The sequence below is a fragment of the Dromaius novaehollandiae genome, chromosome 1 (genome assembly GCF_036370855.1).
Source record: "Dromaius novaehollandiae isolate bDroNov1 chromosome 1, bDroNov1.hap1, whole genome shotgun sequence".
Lineage (NCBI taxonomy): Eukaryota > Metazoa > Chordata > Aves > Casuariiformes > Dromaiidae > Dromaius > Dromaius novaehollandiae.
In genome coordinates this window covers 211,162,438-211,178,785 of record NC_088098.1, presented here as the reverse complement: position 1 = coordinate 211,178,785, position 16,348 = coordinate 211,162,438, and the positions used below count along the sequence as shown (strand labels likewise).

At 38.9% G+C, this 16,348-nt stretch overlaps 1 protein-coding gene across 7 annotated transcripts in view; it reads left to right on the top strand.

Annotated features, from left to right (window-relative positions):
* Window positions 1–16,348, top strand: part of DLG2 (discs large MAGUK scaffold protein 2) — a 999,439-nt gene that overhangs the window by 897,274 nt on the left and 85,817 nt on the right. For all 7 annotated transcript variants that reach the window (XM_064505171.1, XM_064505176.1, XM_064505174.1 and 4 more), the window contains one exon: window positions 392–506. In XM_064505171.1, coding sequence (XP_064361241.1) covers window positions 392–506 — 115 coding nt within the window. The remainder of the gene's footprint in view (window positions 1–391; window positions 507–16,348) is intronic.

Genomic DNA, 16,348 nt, shown 5'->3' with positions numbered 1-16,348 from the left:
GAATCCCACAGCTGCCAACAAGGAAACTTCCTGTCTGGAAGGAGGAATGATAAGGTGGAGACCTGGTTTCAGCATCCTTTTTCCAGACTGTCAGTGAGATACTCAGCAACACACTTTTAACCTCATTTTCTTTCCTGAAAGTGCAGGGGAGAGGGCCTATGTGTGTGGGAGACGGCACAGTAAGTGTGTAGAACATGCTGAAATGTTCAAGTATGCAATAAAGAGGTCATATATTTACCTAAGGTGATATATTAATTTAAGTATCTATTAGACCTCAATTTTCAGGACATGACTTACACTGTTTAATTTAATATTCTTTTGCATTTAGCAGCCCTAATGATCATATGGGTCAACAAAACTAAAGTATCTTTTTTCTCTGTTTTATCTGCAGAGTACGCTCGGTTTGAGGCAAAAATCCATGACCTGCGTGAGCAGATGATGAATCACAGCATGAGTTCTGGGTCCGGCTCCCTGAGAACTAATCAGAAGAGGTCGCTGTATGTCAGGTGAGCAGGGAGAGGTTTCTCCTGAGAATATGTCAGCAGTTACCTGCTCTGTTTGATTTTTGCATTGTGGGTTCCATATGGTGGTGGAAGAAATCTGAGGAACTGAACTTGGATTGAGAAATGTATCAATCTTACATGTGCAGCAGCATTAATATGAATATTGGATAAAGCTCTGTTGCTTAATCCTATCATTTCAAGGCAGTTTTCAAAGAGCATTATACTTTTGATAGTGATTTGTTTATATGAGATAAAGCTCATTGAATAACTGCGATGGATATTGTGATGCAGTGACGCGTTGCATGTCTGTGCAAAGCCCTGCCCAGGCATATAATGATTGTTTTCATAAAGAACATTTCTTCCTCAAGATGTCTTTCTTACAAAGCAAGGAATAGCTATTATGTGCTGCTCTAAATGCACAGTAATCTGTTGCTATCCTCTTGCATATGTGCAGCCTTTATGTGGGTAAAAACATGACTTGCAGTCCACACTACCAAGAATTTATCATGTATCTGGCAAGACGAAATATGTAGATGAGACACTGAACAAGATGATGCAAATAGCTTAAATGGGATAGTGAATAACATAAAAACCGCATAAGTGTGAGCCAGGCAGTGGCAGCAGTAATAGTTTTGCTTTGACTGTGTAAATCTATTGCAGTAGCCATTGCTGGCCAAAAGACTGGGAGTTGCACAGTTGCCCCTCACAAAGTTCATGCTGTTAGTCACATCTTTCAGAAGTCCAGGCAAGCGTGAGACTCCATGCCAAATATTTTAGTAATCTTAATAATTACGCTTCTCTAGGTTTTTTACGCTTCTCTAGGTTTTTTATGCTTCTCTAGGCTTTTCATTTTAATTTTTTTCCCTCATGTTCAGCATATAATTTGAAATTCTTGACAATCGTGAAGTAGAGGGAAGCAATTTGTCAGCCTCCAGGCAGCGATAATTATTCATGGGGGAGCTAATTCAGGTGATAACATTGCAGAGATCCAATTAAGGCTAAATTCTACATTTTGTCATTATGCCCTCAGCATGAGGGGATAAGGTAGCGCAGAAGGAAGGAAACACTGAAATGTTAGCAGTGATAGTCTTATTCTAGTGGACAGCAACCACATTAGGTACTAATTGGTATTGCTGCCAGAAAGGGCAAGGACTGAAAGGGTATGGATCACTGTAACCAGCAAAAGAGCTATCAGGCCAGATTAGGCTGGAACTGTCATGGTTTTAGATGCAGCTCTCATCTTCTCTGTCCTCTGTGACTTTGTGTTTACTTCTGGAGCTATTCCACCTGCTATAGGTTTATTTCCAGAACAAAGGCTGTGTAACTTTGTAGTCAAGAGCATTGGTTTCTGAAAATTCTTTCTGAAAATGCTTCCTGAAATTACATTTTAAGAAAAACTAGTCATGAGACACGTGGAGGCAGATCCGAGCTTACTCTTGAAGTAAGCCAGGAACCCAAAATGTGGGACGAGAATGGTACAAGTCCAAGCCAGCAAACCATTAGTCAACTGAAGTCCACACACAAGAGTGTCTAATGCGGTGTCCTGTACAACTTACTAGCTTGAGCTGCGGTAGAGCTCAGTTTACCCCATCTCAGCATTGTCCTGTAAGCCCTGCTGAGGACCGAGGCTTCTGAGCTTGCGTACTGAGCGAAGCTAATATATCCGTGCTGCATCTGGGCTAGCCTAGTCCTTCTATATGTTATTGCTCTGTGCGTACCGATGAGCTTCGTTTACTTCTAGTTGATGAATTCTGAACATGGTCTGTCTCACGAGGTTGATATGCCCAGGTGATTCACTGCAGGAATCTTTGATGTCTTAGGCACATATCTAAATATCACTTCCCAAACCATAAATGCAAAATCTGTTCTTTTATTCCAAAATTGTTCCAAAATATGCCCTGAACCTCTCAAGCAGAAAACCTCAAAAACCTCAGTCATTTTTATTAGCATAATTTTGTGCAGTCAAGCCCACATAGTTGGCCGTGTCCAACTCTGCAAGAAGCCTATTTGAGCAGCTCTATATTTTGCATACTATAATGTGTTTGTAGTGCGGCAGTGCCTGGAGCATTGCGTTAGGCACTATTACTTCAAATCATATACATTAATTACAAAGGTAACTTATGTCTACATTAGGCACCAAGAAGAAAATGAATGTGAGTTGGGAAATGTGCTTGTTCTCTGAGATGTAAATTTTCAGGGCACTCTAAGGATAAAATCTTTTCAGCCAGGGACACATGTAAAAAATTCTGGGTTTGAACATTGTTTTGATATTCTTATAACTCAGGGCATCTCTGTTCCAATGGTTTAATTCGACCAGCAACTGCAAGAGAACTAGAGGCAAATTACCATATGTTACAAATCTGTAATTGTGATGCCAATTTTATGATTCAAGTTTGCTGTTTTCCTTGCTTTGGGATGTTGTGATTTTGCTGTCCATCACTGAATACAAGCACATTTATTTTTTAGCCAGAGAGCTTAATCAGAGTAAATATCTGTATTCTAGGCAGTACAAAGAAAAATAAAATTAACTTCCATATAGGTAGTAAAAATTAAAAATCAATGTTAATATCTGCTCATAGAAAAGCCAACAGGAAAGTGGTTGAGAAAAAGCAAAGCTCTGTGAATGGATCTGACAGTGAGCATCATCACCGGGTGCAGGGTTTTCTTCTTTACCCCACAACCTGTAATTTTCCCCCATTGCCAAGGACTTCTGGTTTTCACCAGAAGAGACAGAGAGAGCTTTGCCTCTGTTGTTAGAAACTCCATCACAGCCAGCATCAGCCCGTTCATCTGCTGCTGTGTCAGAAAAACCTCTTCAAAAAGGTGGCATGCCCGGGAAGCTTCTTGTAGATCCTGCATTTTATTCACCTCCTGTCGGCTGTGCAAACAGCTTGTTCATGCTGTATGTTCCCCTTAATTCTTAAAGTCTATTGTAGAGTATATGCAGCTGTATACGTCTAAGCTAGTCACCCCAGGGCTCCCTTCAGAGCCAATGGAAAGAAAAAGATATTTCCAGGGAAGGATCTGCCTGGGTGCTATTCATCCAACTTCTTTTAGACATCTTATTTTAACATCTAGCTAATTCATCTAATTTATTTCAGACATCTACACTGAGATTATTCTGTCCGTAGCATCTGTCTCTACATCTATATCTAGGGGGCAATCTAGCCCCCTACTATAATAACATAGCATTTTTAATTGAAATTATAAATTATATTAAATGAAGTGAGGTAAGATTTAATATGGATATAATGGGTTGAATATAGGACCAGAAGTAGCTGGCTGAAAGCTATTAAAATTCACACTTAAACAGTGTATATATACTGCAGGAAAACTATTGAGAAGGATTTGTTCAGAAGAAATTGTGTAACTCTGACATGATTTCTTTTCTGTCTGTATTTTGTTTCTGACTTTGTGTTTCTGTGTACTTTGGGTTTCTGACTCTTTTTCTTTTTTTTTCCCCCTTTCTTTGTCCCAGTCTGTCTTCAGACTTCCTCATATCTATTGGAATATTTTTCAGAAATTTCCTGAAAAATGTTTTCAGTAATATTTCTCATTATTATCTGTTCCTTTTGTGCCAGAAACCTTATGTCTCCGGGATATAATCAGAATGTCCATGGCACTAAATGCATTTGAAGTGTTAAGAGACCTCAGAGAAGGACTGAGCCATAGGACATGCTGTTAACTTGTTTGGGAGGCTAGACCGTCTTTGACACTAAATCTCTTCAGTGAGGAAAATAAAACTAGAAATACAAGCAGCAAGTGAGAGAATGAATGTGAAACATAGCAAATTATATTATTTATAATTAATTTGTTGGCAAAGGTGAATGAATAAATTTTGGATTCATTAACTGAAATGAGGGCCTTAAAAATTTCCACTATTATCTTTTTTAATGCATTAGAGTTTAATGCATCTCATTAGGGGAAAAGGTAAACAAACCCTTCACCAGCTAAACACTGTGCTATGCAAATATAGCTTCTTTAGTGCTTCATGTCCAAATTAATATCTTCTTTTTTGTCTTTTCAGCTCAAGGTTTTAAAATCTATAAAATCTGTAAAATTATATATTTAGTTCATTTAAAATAGATACGTGCTTTGCTTTGTCCTTCAAAACCCAGGTCCATAGCCAACACGTGGTGACTGTGCAAGGTCATGTTATTTAACTCAAAGGCTATAGCACAAGGCAGCCCTTTGAAGAGTTAAGCACTGGGGGAGTGTAGTCCTTTACAACACCAAGTTTGGTGAAAGCAAGCCAGCTATTGAATCTTCAGTGTGAAATAGTCAAGCTTTGAAGAAAGCTGAGAGCTTAGACAGGTAGAAGAGTTTCTGCTATTGATTTACTACATTCCCCTGAACTTAAAATTATTTGTGCTAGATTTCTGATGGTAAAAGTAGATCAGTAATGCATGCTTTATTGCTGCTGAATGTACAAAGAAAAAGTTTTCAAAGCATCATCTAACATGTTCTTTTGTGTCATTTACAGATTAAAAAATAATTAGATAAGCTTAGGAAAAATAGTGTTAATCCTTATTCAAACCAGACAGGTTCTGAAATAATGTCTATAATTTAAAATTCCAGCGGGTAGGAGCAAAGCTACATGCAGGTAGTCTGGATGTCTTTAACTCTGGAGTAGCTACATGAAAGCTTTATAGATACTCCAGTCCTTTCCTTGTTGCCTCACTGTTTTAAATCTGTTTGATACCATCAGTGACCAAAAATCATTGCATCTAATCATTGCTATTTGTTGTCCTATGTAAAGGGAGTAGCTGAGCTTACTGAAATGCAAATATTTCAACTGCTGCACTACTTGCAAATATATCCGCACAATACAAATTTTGCAGTTATCTGTGTAGATGGACATGGAAATCACAGGTGGGACAGTGCTGAGTCCAGCTGTAATTTTGGAAAGGGTAGTTCTTTAGCTGCAATTTCACAGACTATCCAGGGGAGGGCATGATCCTGGGAAGTGCTGATGAAGGACAGAGCCTCTTCCTGATAAGATGGGAGGCTTTAAGGACAATCTTTTTGTCCCTGCCTGTGCTGTGCTAATTATAAAAATACTGTGCAGTGCAAACAGGTGTCTCTTAGTCTACTACATGTTTGTCTTCTAGGTGTTATTAATGTTAAGCCTTTAGCTTACTCACTAACACAAAGTTATGGCTTTGATAGCTATGTGTTGCACAAACACAAAACATTATATGTTAAAAATGAGTGAGGTTTTGTTCATTTTTTATTGAGCTGTAAGGAACAGAATGGGAATATTTGCCATGGCAACTTAGCAGCAGCTGAAAGGGAGTCAAGGTAGAGGTGGTTTTGTTCACTCTGATTTCCAACACGATGAATTCTCCATTTGGAATTCTCCACATCACTATGTGCATTTCATGAGCTTCTTTGAAATCCGCATGATGCCATGTCTGTGTGAACACTCAGAGACTTTCATTTTCAAGAAACTCTGACTTGGGGACTTTGAGTTACAACTGAAGAGTCTGGGTGTTTGTGAGAGTTTGTGAAGATCACACATGGTGTCCAAGGCTGGCTTTACACAGTCTGTTACAGTCACTGTATAGTCTCCCTGACTTTTTTTGGAGGTAGTGTATCTCCAAAGGTCAGTGAGCGTTAGATCAAAGCTCCATGGACAGAAATCTCCTCAGAGCGCTACAGTTTCAGAGACATCCTGGTTGTGAAATCTGAATATGTGACAACATTAGAAAATGTGATATGGAAAGGTCTACCATGCAAATCTGGAAGGAGAAATCTGATAAAGATAAAATTTCATCAAGAGGTTTTGGGGGGAGTTACTGGGGGAGCAGACAACTAGAGAAGTATGAAATATCATACCTAAAGTACTCACTGCGAGAACAAGTTATACACATTTTATACTTCTATATGTGTGTGTGTGTGTGTGCCTGTGTTTGTGTGTATATATATGCGCTAAATATAGTGTTTTAACCATGAGTACATTGCATATGTCTTCATTTAAGCTAAATGTCTAGTCTCTCTTTAGAGTCAGTGGAGTGCAATTGCACTTTTAGAGTATAATTCATCTCATCCAGAAGTCGACATCTAAAATTGCTCAGGCGAAGCCTGCCCTAAAAATGTCTATTTCTCACAGTCAAGTGGAAGAAGCCTCAGGTGACTGGCTGTGATGTAAACATCTACATTATAGGCACTTAAAGTTGGGTGAGCTGAACTGCACCCACACTGAAAGTCTCTCTCTTGCTGTCTCTCACGCATGCATACACACACGCACGTGCGCGCGCACACACCGTGCATATGCATACGTTGAAAAAGCTGTAACATCAGGCTCTGTCGCTGCGGTATCTGTCTGTGCTGTGAATGCTTCTGCTGTTGCTGTTTCAGTAAGACAACTCAGCACAGCTTGGAAATGCTGGCAGTCCTGTCTAAATAGTCTGTAGACTTTGGAGCACTGTAGGTCAGTCTGGGTTTCTGTAGTCTGAATGTCAGTGAGTTTGGTACCTAGGTATTAATGTCCTATTTCAATAGGGAAATCATTAGCACTTACATATATGTGATTGTGCTTTAAGGGCACAACAGAAACTATTAGAATTCCTTTTACTGAAATGTAAGTGGAGGAAAGTGGAAATTTAGTACAGTCTATTCACTTGCCTTGGATTATTCTATTATTCTTAGGCAATTCAGTGGTCCAAATTATAGCACAGAATGGAAAAATGCATTCAGAAAATCTGTGTTAAATGGCATAATGCAGAGAGTTGGGGTTTATGATAGCATTTAGCAGACGTATGGAAATGGTTGGCTATGTATGTGTATAACCTACACTTGTGAAGTGGGTCTTTGCATTTGAAATGCCATTACAAACTAGAAAATTGAAACCTGTTTGAGAACTTACTCATTTTTCATGTACTGGTTAAATATGAGATTCTGAATATTCAGTTACTACTATTTAGCTGTTTTTTCTCTGAATATAGGGTCATCTCCAGATCCTTTTGGCAACAGTGAGCATTTTCATTGGCTTCAGTGAGAGCTGCTCAGATTTATAACCAAGGAAATGGTGCAAGTATTTAGTTTTCAAAGCAAGGAGGGTCAGTCTTTTCCCTGGTGGCTGTTCAGGAACAAAATCAGTATGATTTCATAACTGCTCAGTCAGCTTCTTATTAATGAGCAGAGACACTGAGGAATGGAGAAGGCTAGGGAACTTGCTGGAAGACAAGAATCACCAAGTAAAATGGGCAGTAGAACCAATACAAAGACTATTTATTATTTTGAAATTCAAGTTTAGAGTATCTGGCTCACAAAACCTATGATTTTCTGTAAAATTAAGCAGGAAAATCAGACCAACTCTTGTGTCGGGCAATGCAAATTAAATATTTCCTCATGAAACTCGTACTGTTTATGTGCTTGGAGAATCATTTCATTGGCCTTTCTGAAAAGTATCGTGTTCCTCATCCCTCTGCAACTAATTACAGACTAAATGAGAAATTTTAAAAAATCAACTAAAAATTAAAGAACTAGGAATATGTAGAGAGAATCTTTTTCTTTTTTTCCTGAAGTGCTGAATACACATGGCCTCGCACTGATGTCAGCAGGAGCTGCGGGCATTTAGCACTTCTTTGAATTATGGCCATGAAGTTTTCATAGATCCTTAACTGGAGACCCTTAACTAAAACACACTATATTGCCACTCTCATCTCAAAGATGGATGTGAGAATTATTAATCTTGGAGTATGCACAGCTCAACACCCTTCAGGCTTATCCTTTGATGCTATTTTGGTGATAAAAAAAGGTCTGAAATGTGATGCTGTAAATATAGCAGTATGCCTTGCCTATAGCTGAGGACTGTGAAAATTGATGTGCTTCATAAATAGTCAGTTGAAACTATTAGCAACCTCACAAGCTACTACACTTTTCCTAACACTTACTTTTATATGTATATATTTATATATTCTTATATATATTCCTTATATTTCTATATGTATTTCTTATATTTCTTTTATTCCTCTGATTTTTTTCAATATTGGTAATACTGAACAGTTAAGAAAAACTGAGGTTAGTTTGCAAGTTTTTAATAACATTTCACAGGCAAAGAAGGAGCAGTTAATGGAGAGTGAAAACCGAACATGTAAACAAATCACTCAAAGCAGTCTCATCTCTGGTTCTGACAGCCGCTCTCTCCCCCGTATCTTTGTGTTTAACACATCTGCCACTCTTACATAGCCGGTATGGAGTGAATACAATTGATTCCTCCCTAAAAGCCGGTCCTACGTCTTGGGTACTTTTTTACTTCCAGCACGCTGACGTGAGCTGTCTTCTTGGGAGTCCGATCCATGGTCCGGGACATGGAGCCAGGGGAGCTGTGGGGCAGCTGGTGGGTTGCATTACAGCCAGATCGCGCTGCCCGGGGAGGCCCAGGAGCAGGAGGGCTTCATGCGCTGTTGGCTGCTGCAGAGCGAACCAATAACCCAGCAAGCTCATTGTCAACAGACGATTATCCAGTTGTGCTGAACAGGGACAAAAAAGCAGATTTAGTTTTATCTGGCTGTGGCTTTGCAAGTCATTGAATACTTTGCGTTCCAGATTAAGAGCTAATGCACATAGTACTCAGCACCCTGAAGGACCGAGCCCCGGGGGGGATAAACCAGGGCCTACGATAATCTCAGATAACAAGCTCGGTTTAAAGTTTAGAATGTAAAGCAGTTCCTTATCACAGCCATTCATGTCTAATTTATCTTATCTTTAACATTATCAGTAAAACTTGGTAGATGTGAAATAACTGGCTGAGACCTGAGATTGTGTACTCAGTGCTGAATTATTAATGCCCAAAGAAACAGGTTTTCTGTTAGCAGCTTTAGCAGGAGTGAGTAGTACATAGTGCTGGCCATTTTCTTTATTGTTCTGTTTCACAAATTATTTAAATAATATCCCAGAACAGGTGATGTGCTTGACATATGATGCCTGCTGTAAAGAAGCAGTGCACTTTTTTTCTTTTCTTAAAAGATGCTTTAATAGCTTTTCATTGCACATATATTCTGCTTGCCAGTTCCCTAGTGGGACTGGCTTCTTTCTGGTTTAGAGCCTCATCCGGAAGGGAAGTGTCAGCTAGAATAATTTCCAAGCCAGGAGAAGATGACGAAGAACTTGGCCATGTGTGGGAATGTGATTTATTTGAGATTTCAATAAGCAAAACAGTCATAGTTTCAGATGGCCTCATTTCTAGACAGAGATTCAGACCATGATCAGTCAGTACAGGGGGGGGAAAGTGACAATGAAGATAAACTGTCTGAAGCTTAAAATGGCTGAAAGTGAGTCAGCAAACCATGCATCTAAGCCTTGTCTGTTCTTTTTGAAAAAGCACTCTAATCTAGTGAACACTTTCTTATGATATTTCCATGTCAACAGCTATAATAGGACACCACCAGTTTGTACACTTCTCAGTAAAGGACTGGAAAAGTACAAGACGGTAGGTTAGATCATGCATGTAGACAAGAAAACCAATTGAAACAAGAGCTCATGGGAATACAGTCAAAAGTTGGGTATCTAAATATGTGCTTGGGCACAGTGTAAGCTAGCAGAGGCTCTTAGCATAGTGGCCAACATAAGAGAAAGAAATAAGATTGCTTGGCATCTGTTAAAGAGTCTTCCACCTGAGCATCTTAAATAAAAAGGCTATAAAGACACTGCAGAACAGGTTGTCCAAATTAGCTGCATTGGTCACAAAGCTGAGAACAGTGTTGAAACAGGAAATAATTCTGCTAAAAAGAGGAGTGGGAATTTCCATTCGAAGTGCCTTCTAATGAAGATAAACGAGGAAGATCTTTCACAGCAAGAAGGTCTGTCTATGCGAAGAGAGCATGGCTGTGTTAAGGGATGAGGTTGAGGGGGAGTCCGTGTGCTCTACCATATCTTTTTATTTATCATCAGAAATAGAAACGACTGTGCTAACTCTACAGTGAGCCTGTGAAGGATGCAGTGAATTCCCATCAGGGATGGGGGGCATATGGAGCTCCTCAGCAACTCCATCCCTGTTGATTAATTCCCTGCTGAATCAGTGGACAAAGTCCTGCAGCAGAACATCTGGGACCTCTTTGCCATTGTATCAAATAGACATTACACAGCTAATTTGCAAAGTTTGTTGCAGGTGATGGTGGTGTGGTGCTGGTTGATATGGGAAGGCAGTGTCCAGGACAGGGTGGGATTCCTATTCAGTGCAGGTGCATCTGCCCTAGCAGGCTGCCATGCAAAAGCAGGGCTTGCACTGCTTGCTCTGTTTCTCCTTTCATGCATCTCCCACACCATCCTGGGTAAGTGAGATTTGATTCTTTCTGAATTGGCCTCACATCATGAATACTGGATGGGAGCACAGAGAGTAGAAAAACATTTCAGAGAGAGTGCATAGGGATGTATGTATCTATATGTCTTCCATGCTTCTGACTTCATCTCTTTTGGAGACTGCAGGTGACACTTCTCTTACAAGTACTTTATTTATTTGCTTTATCTACAGATGTATCAAATAGAAGAAGACTAATAGAGCTCTTCAGTAAAGAGTTTGCCAGAAGTTTCTAACTAAATAGGAACTAATGTAAAGAAAAAATCACCCACTTTTCTGAAACTCTTCTTCTTTTTCTTACTCTTTTCAGCTGACCTTGCAGACATCCTCATTCTTTTACCCAAATTATTTTCCTGCTATAATTATCAATGCACCTGCTAGCAGCACATAATATTTACTGCTGTACAAACCACTGCCTACAGAGAAGGCAACAGCATGTTCTTAATTCCGCTTCCACAGCTTCCTCCTGGTTGTTCAAAAGGGACTTCGCATGGTGGATAGCCCCTGAAAGCTTTGTGAAAAATTAGAGGGAAGCAATTGCTTCAGGGAATACATGGATTTGTTTGTAACCTGATATTTCTAACCACTTAGATTTTACTTATGCCAGTTTGGAATATTTTTTTACCTTAGCATGTGGCTAATGATACATGTGTCCTTTCCATTTCCAAGTAGTATCATTATTCCTTTCTTTCTGCAATCCAAAAATGTCTGTAATTTTCCCTTTTAACAAGCACTATCTCTGCAGACACGCTTTTGCTTCTTGATGTCCTTGAGATATTTTCGAATTCAGGTAGAGGTTGCAATGACTGACTGTTGTAATTACTCCTTTCTGTAGAGTCTGTAAGACAATTTCTACAGATAAGGATCGTAGGTTATCAATCATGAAATGGAAGCTGAGCCTAATGGCCATCAAGCAGTATTTTGCCACTTTGTTGCAGACGGTTCAAGGCACAGAGACACAGTCTAGTCCTTTCAACTCTTCTCCTCGGCAACCAGCCAGTCGGATTTTCATTCATCTGTCAAAATTCATGATACTGAGAATTATTAACTACTTTTTTACCAGAAGTAAAGTTTAAATCAGAAATATGTCCCTGGTTTCTTCAAGTCCTTCTATGCAAAGAAATGGATATCTATGTGAACTCGTCTTGAAAACAGCTTAAATGAGACTGTAAACAGAACCAAAAACATTTGCAGTGGGACTGCCGAGGGCATGGCGGAAGCAGTGTTTCTAGCACGGTTCATAGTATCTCTGTTTCAGTATTAGCGCTGAAAACGATTTTGTCCTTTTGATACTGGCACTTGGAGCGTTATCACATCCGTGGAGAGCTACTGCTAACAAGCAGGCTCTACTGCAAGAAGGAAATGCAAATGTAATGTACTGTGAGATGCTCTGGGAAATACATTTGCTCTCTGCAGTTATTCTGCCCTAGTGTCTTTTCCAGACAGGTCATTGCAGACAGATTTTTATCACATCCAGTTATTATAAATTTGTTTTCAAATTTATTACTTAACGAAATAACTAAATTTTAAGATATACCATTACTATTTAGAACTCTAGTGTCTGGTCCTGAGTTCATACCTGTACTTCTTTACAGAGAAAAGGATGCTCTAAACTCGCTTTAGCATGGTCAGAATCAGACTCCTAATGCTGCTGTGAGAGCTGTGAGGAACTCCATGATTTCAGTACAGGATTCTTCTTCAAATCTGATTCTTATGAGTTGTAGCTCCATAGGCCAGGAAGTATGACCTTTTATTAAACCTACCATCATCTTTTATTTTCGTAATGTCTTCAGGATTTTGTATGTTTTAAGTTGTTTTCTAGTTTACATTCATTCATATTGTTGTTTGTCACTAAGATTCAGAAAATGCTTAAACAGGACATTGCCAGGAATACAGGAATTTTTCTTTAATTTCCCTGTCTTCAGTAATCAATTTATCTGCTTTTGTCTGTCTGCTGCATGAGTAGTAGACAGTGATTCCACTAGCAATACCGACCTATACTTTCTCTTTAAGGACATCCCAACTCTTAAAAAGACTGGATAAAATTCAACAGATAGTTTAGCATTCAGGGAGAACTTCAGCACCTTTGGCTGCAAGAGGTCTGGAGAAAAAAATATAAAAGAAATAGCAGTCAGTAGATAGCGTGTTTTTTCTCTCTGAAGCTATGAAATAATAGGGGAATTGATTGAATTGACTTGAAAATTACACAGCTGAATGCAAAAGCCATTTCTGAATTTAGAGTCTGTAAAACCAGAGGTTGTTTCCTTCGTAGCAGGGTGTGAGAGAGTTGTGTGGTAGGTTCTTCTTAAACGACTTTAGTTCTGTTTTTCTATGTTAGCATCCCTAAGCCATCAGGAACTGGGCAGGCATGAGAACACATTCCTCTTTAGTGTTAACAGTATGCAGAAGGGCCAGAAGTTTCCTTTACCTAAACTTTTTCACTGCTATAATTTTCCTTGGTTCAGTGCAGCAACTCTTGTTTTGTATTAGGATAAACAAAAGGGTAATCCATACTTTGATTTGAGGAGTTTTGAAATTTTAAAAAAGAACTCTTCAATTGCACTAAGGTTTCAGTGCTGCTCTTTTAGGGAATTTTATAAAAATACTAAGTTATTGCAGTAGAGCTTTTTGTGTTCCACCTCTGAAAATTCAGTACATACCCCAGTGCATTATAATAGACACTCACATCTGTTTTTCTAGCAACTGTCATGGTACATATATGTATTCCAGAGCAGCAGTGAATGGATTTGAAGTAGAATTATGTTATATTTGAGAAGAACAGACAGATAAGTATATGTACTAATGAAATTATTCTGAATAATAATGTCTTAGACTTCCTGACCAGTTGCCATGCCAACATGAAAGGACAAACAGCAGTAAAACCCACTTGTAGTCAATAAAACTAGTGATTAACAAAGTGTGAATCAAATTCTAACTGCTGCCCAGGGGTCATATAAAGCCACCGTGACTCAAGCAAAAGTCTTAGTGTTAATAAGAGTTTTATTGCCGAAGTTCCTGTTTAGTAGTGCCCTGCCTGTTTAAAGAACACAAAGAATTCCTATCTGGAAGAAGATGAGTGGTATTTTTCTGGAACTGAGCAGCTTAGATGCTGTATTGATTTGGGACATAAAAATAGACAGGTATATTGTTAGAGTGATATGGAGTGGTGCTGAAGCACCCTGATCAGTTGTTTATTCATTGTAGGATACCTGCTTGCAGCTGTTGGAGGTAAAATAGAATTTGAATAAATGGTTGGAGAGTCTTTCAGTCTTAGAACTGTGAAGTTTTTGAGGTCAAATTATATCTGAAACTTCTGAATTAGATATGTGAAAAGAGGTTGGATTTTTGAAAACATATCAAACATCTGGCCTTTAAACCATTTCTGTTATGAGAGGCAGAACAAACAAGAATAAAAGTCTTCAGAGTTTTAAGTTCTATTATTCCTCTGCAGAGCTGTAATTCTGGAAATAGGCTGATAGCAGTCCAAGATTATTGGCATCTGATCTCTCTTCACCCTTACTCTAAAGGTATAGCCTTCTAAATAAAGGACTTTGTCTTGTCAGGAAGGAAATAGGGAATTTTCTTTGTAATTGTGTCTTTCTTTTTATGAGAAAGGCTACATCCAGGAAAGAGGCTTAGGTATGATGTGACATGTCAGCAAAATAACAGTTTTGCTCTTTCTGAGCATTGTTAGAAATTAGACTTGCTGACATTTGGGTCAAATACTTCAGTAGGATTGTCTCTGAGCTTTTATGCCAGAAGCCATACAACCTCTTAAATTCAAATACTGGATATGTTTTCTTGATGCTTCTTTCACCTTTGATCTCATTCTGTACATGATAGTAGGACCTTATGGGGTGAAGATCATTCAAAAAAATCAGCAGAGCTGACTACTTTTCTGAAAATGAAGTGCCAACAGAAGTAATTTAGTCTAATCAGAACTAGTGAAGAATATTCACATAAATATTTCTGAAATAAACATGATGGTCTGAGACTGAAAGATTATTATTTATTTCTGTAAATGACTTTTCTCAGTTTGTGCACGGAATAAACCTGACATCTCCAATTACAAGACTAAATGAAAGTTTGTTTGAGCTAATTGACTATTTTCAGAGTTTATTTCCAGATTTCTTAGCATTTTTCACTGATAAAAGCAGCCATCTACAAGAGAGGCTGAAATTTCCTCTGCCAGAATTTTGCCTGACATATATTTCACTGACAGCTGATTAAATAGTAATTGTGCTGGGGGAAAAAAAGTGTTTGTTTATGCTAGCCCTAGTATACTTTGGGGTTGCTGTGCAATCTTATTCTGTAAAAGTGGACTGTTCTTTACATTTCTTGAAGGCCTCTTAAATTGTATCTACCACTTTAATGGAGAAATAGCTTTTACAGTTTGACTCCAGTGCATTTGCAGCTGAAAATTACAATCATTGAATAATTATGATGTCCTCGTTCAGCCTTCTTCTCATAGTGAGCAAGAAAAAGTAATGTTAGAAGGAACTATTTCCTATTTCTGTTACCTTATTGCCATCTAAGTGGAATACCTTTGTCTCCTTCTGGTTCTGGTGCGGAGACAGCTCCTATTCCCATTACAAAAGGGTAAATGCCAAGGCCCCAAAAGGGTCATGGAACAAAGAGGTGACTTCCCACAGTGAGGAATGCATATTACACCTTCTTGAGGATATTCCCTATATAATTAAAGGATGGTAGACCTCTGAACTTCTACATAGCTACCAATCCAGAAAGATGTCTAATAACAGGATAGTCCTTTGGTTAGGTCAATGGTCTTAGATTTAGAAAGTTGGAGTTTTCACCTGATCGTCTCAATATCCACGTGTGTCTTGGATCCACATCTTCTTATCAGGAAGAGAAATACCCAGCAGAACTTCTCTCTGATGAACAGGTGCCAGGAGGTTTATTCATTACAAAATTGTGAGGTACTCATATTCTGAAGCTGCACTGTCTCCCTGACCATTACTGGCCTGTGGGGCTCAGTGGGATGTCCAGGTGCCCAGGGAGACCAAACCCGCTCCTGCTGCTCCACCAGGCAGCTGCTCACCCACTGGCCACAGGTGACTGCTCTGGGATTTGCTTTTCCTTCTTCAAGGAATCAGATTTACTCTGCCTTAGTCAGTCACACAGCTTGACTGGAGACTGGATTTATTGGGAATGTACTGCCTGGGCACTGTTTCTAAATTCCTTCTTCGTAGCCCGTTCCTGCTTCCACCCCCGCAATCTGTGTTTTTGCATTTATCGTGGGGTGTCAGTGTTCAAACATCATAGAGTGACATCTAACTGTCTAGTAGTCCAAATCAAAAAAATTCAAGATGCATCTTTCATTTACTCATAATCTATCTGTTCTCTGTACTTTAATCATGCTTATCTGCCAGTTATTTTCCATCACACCTTTATTATGCACTAATTGGTTAACATTCATGAAACATATGTACAAGCTGAAATGATTAACTCTGCTCTGTCCTGTTATTGCTCTCTCTCTTTAAATGCTGTATTTGCATGTTTCCTGGTTTCCGCATCCTGCTTC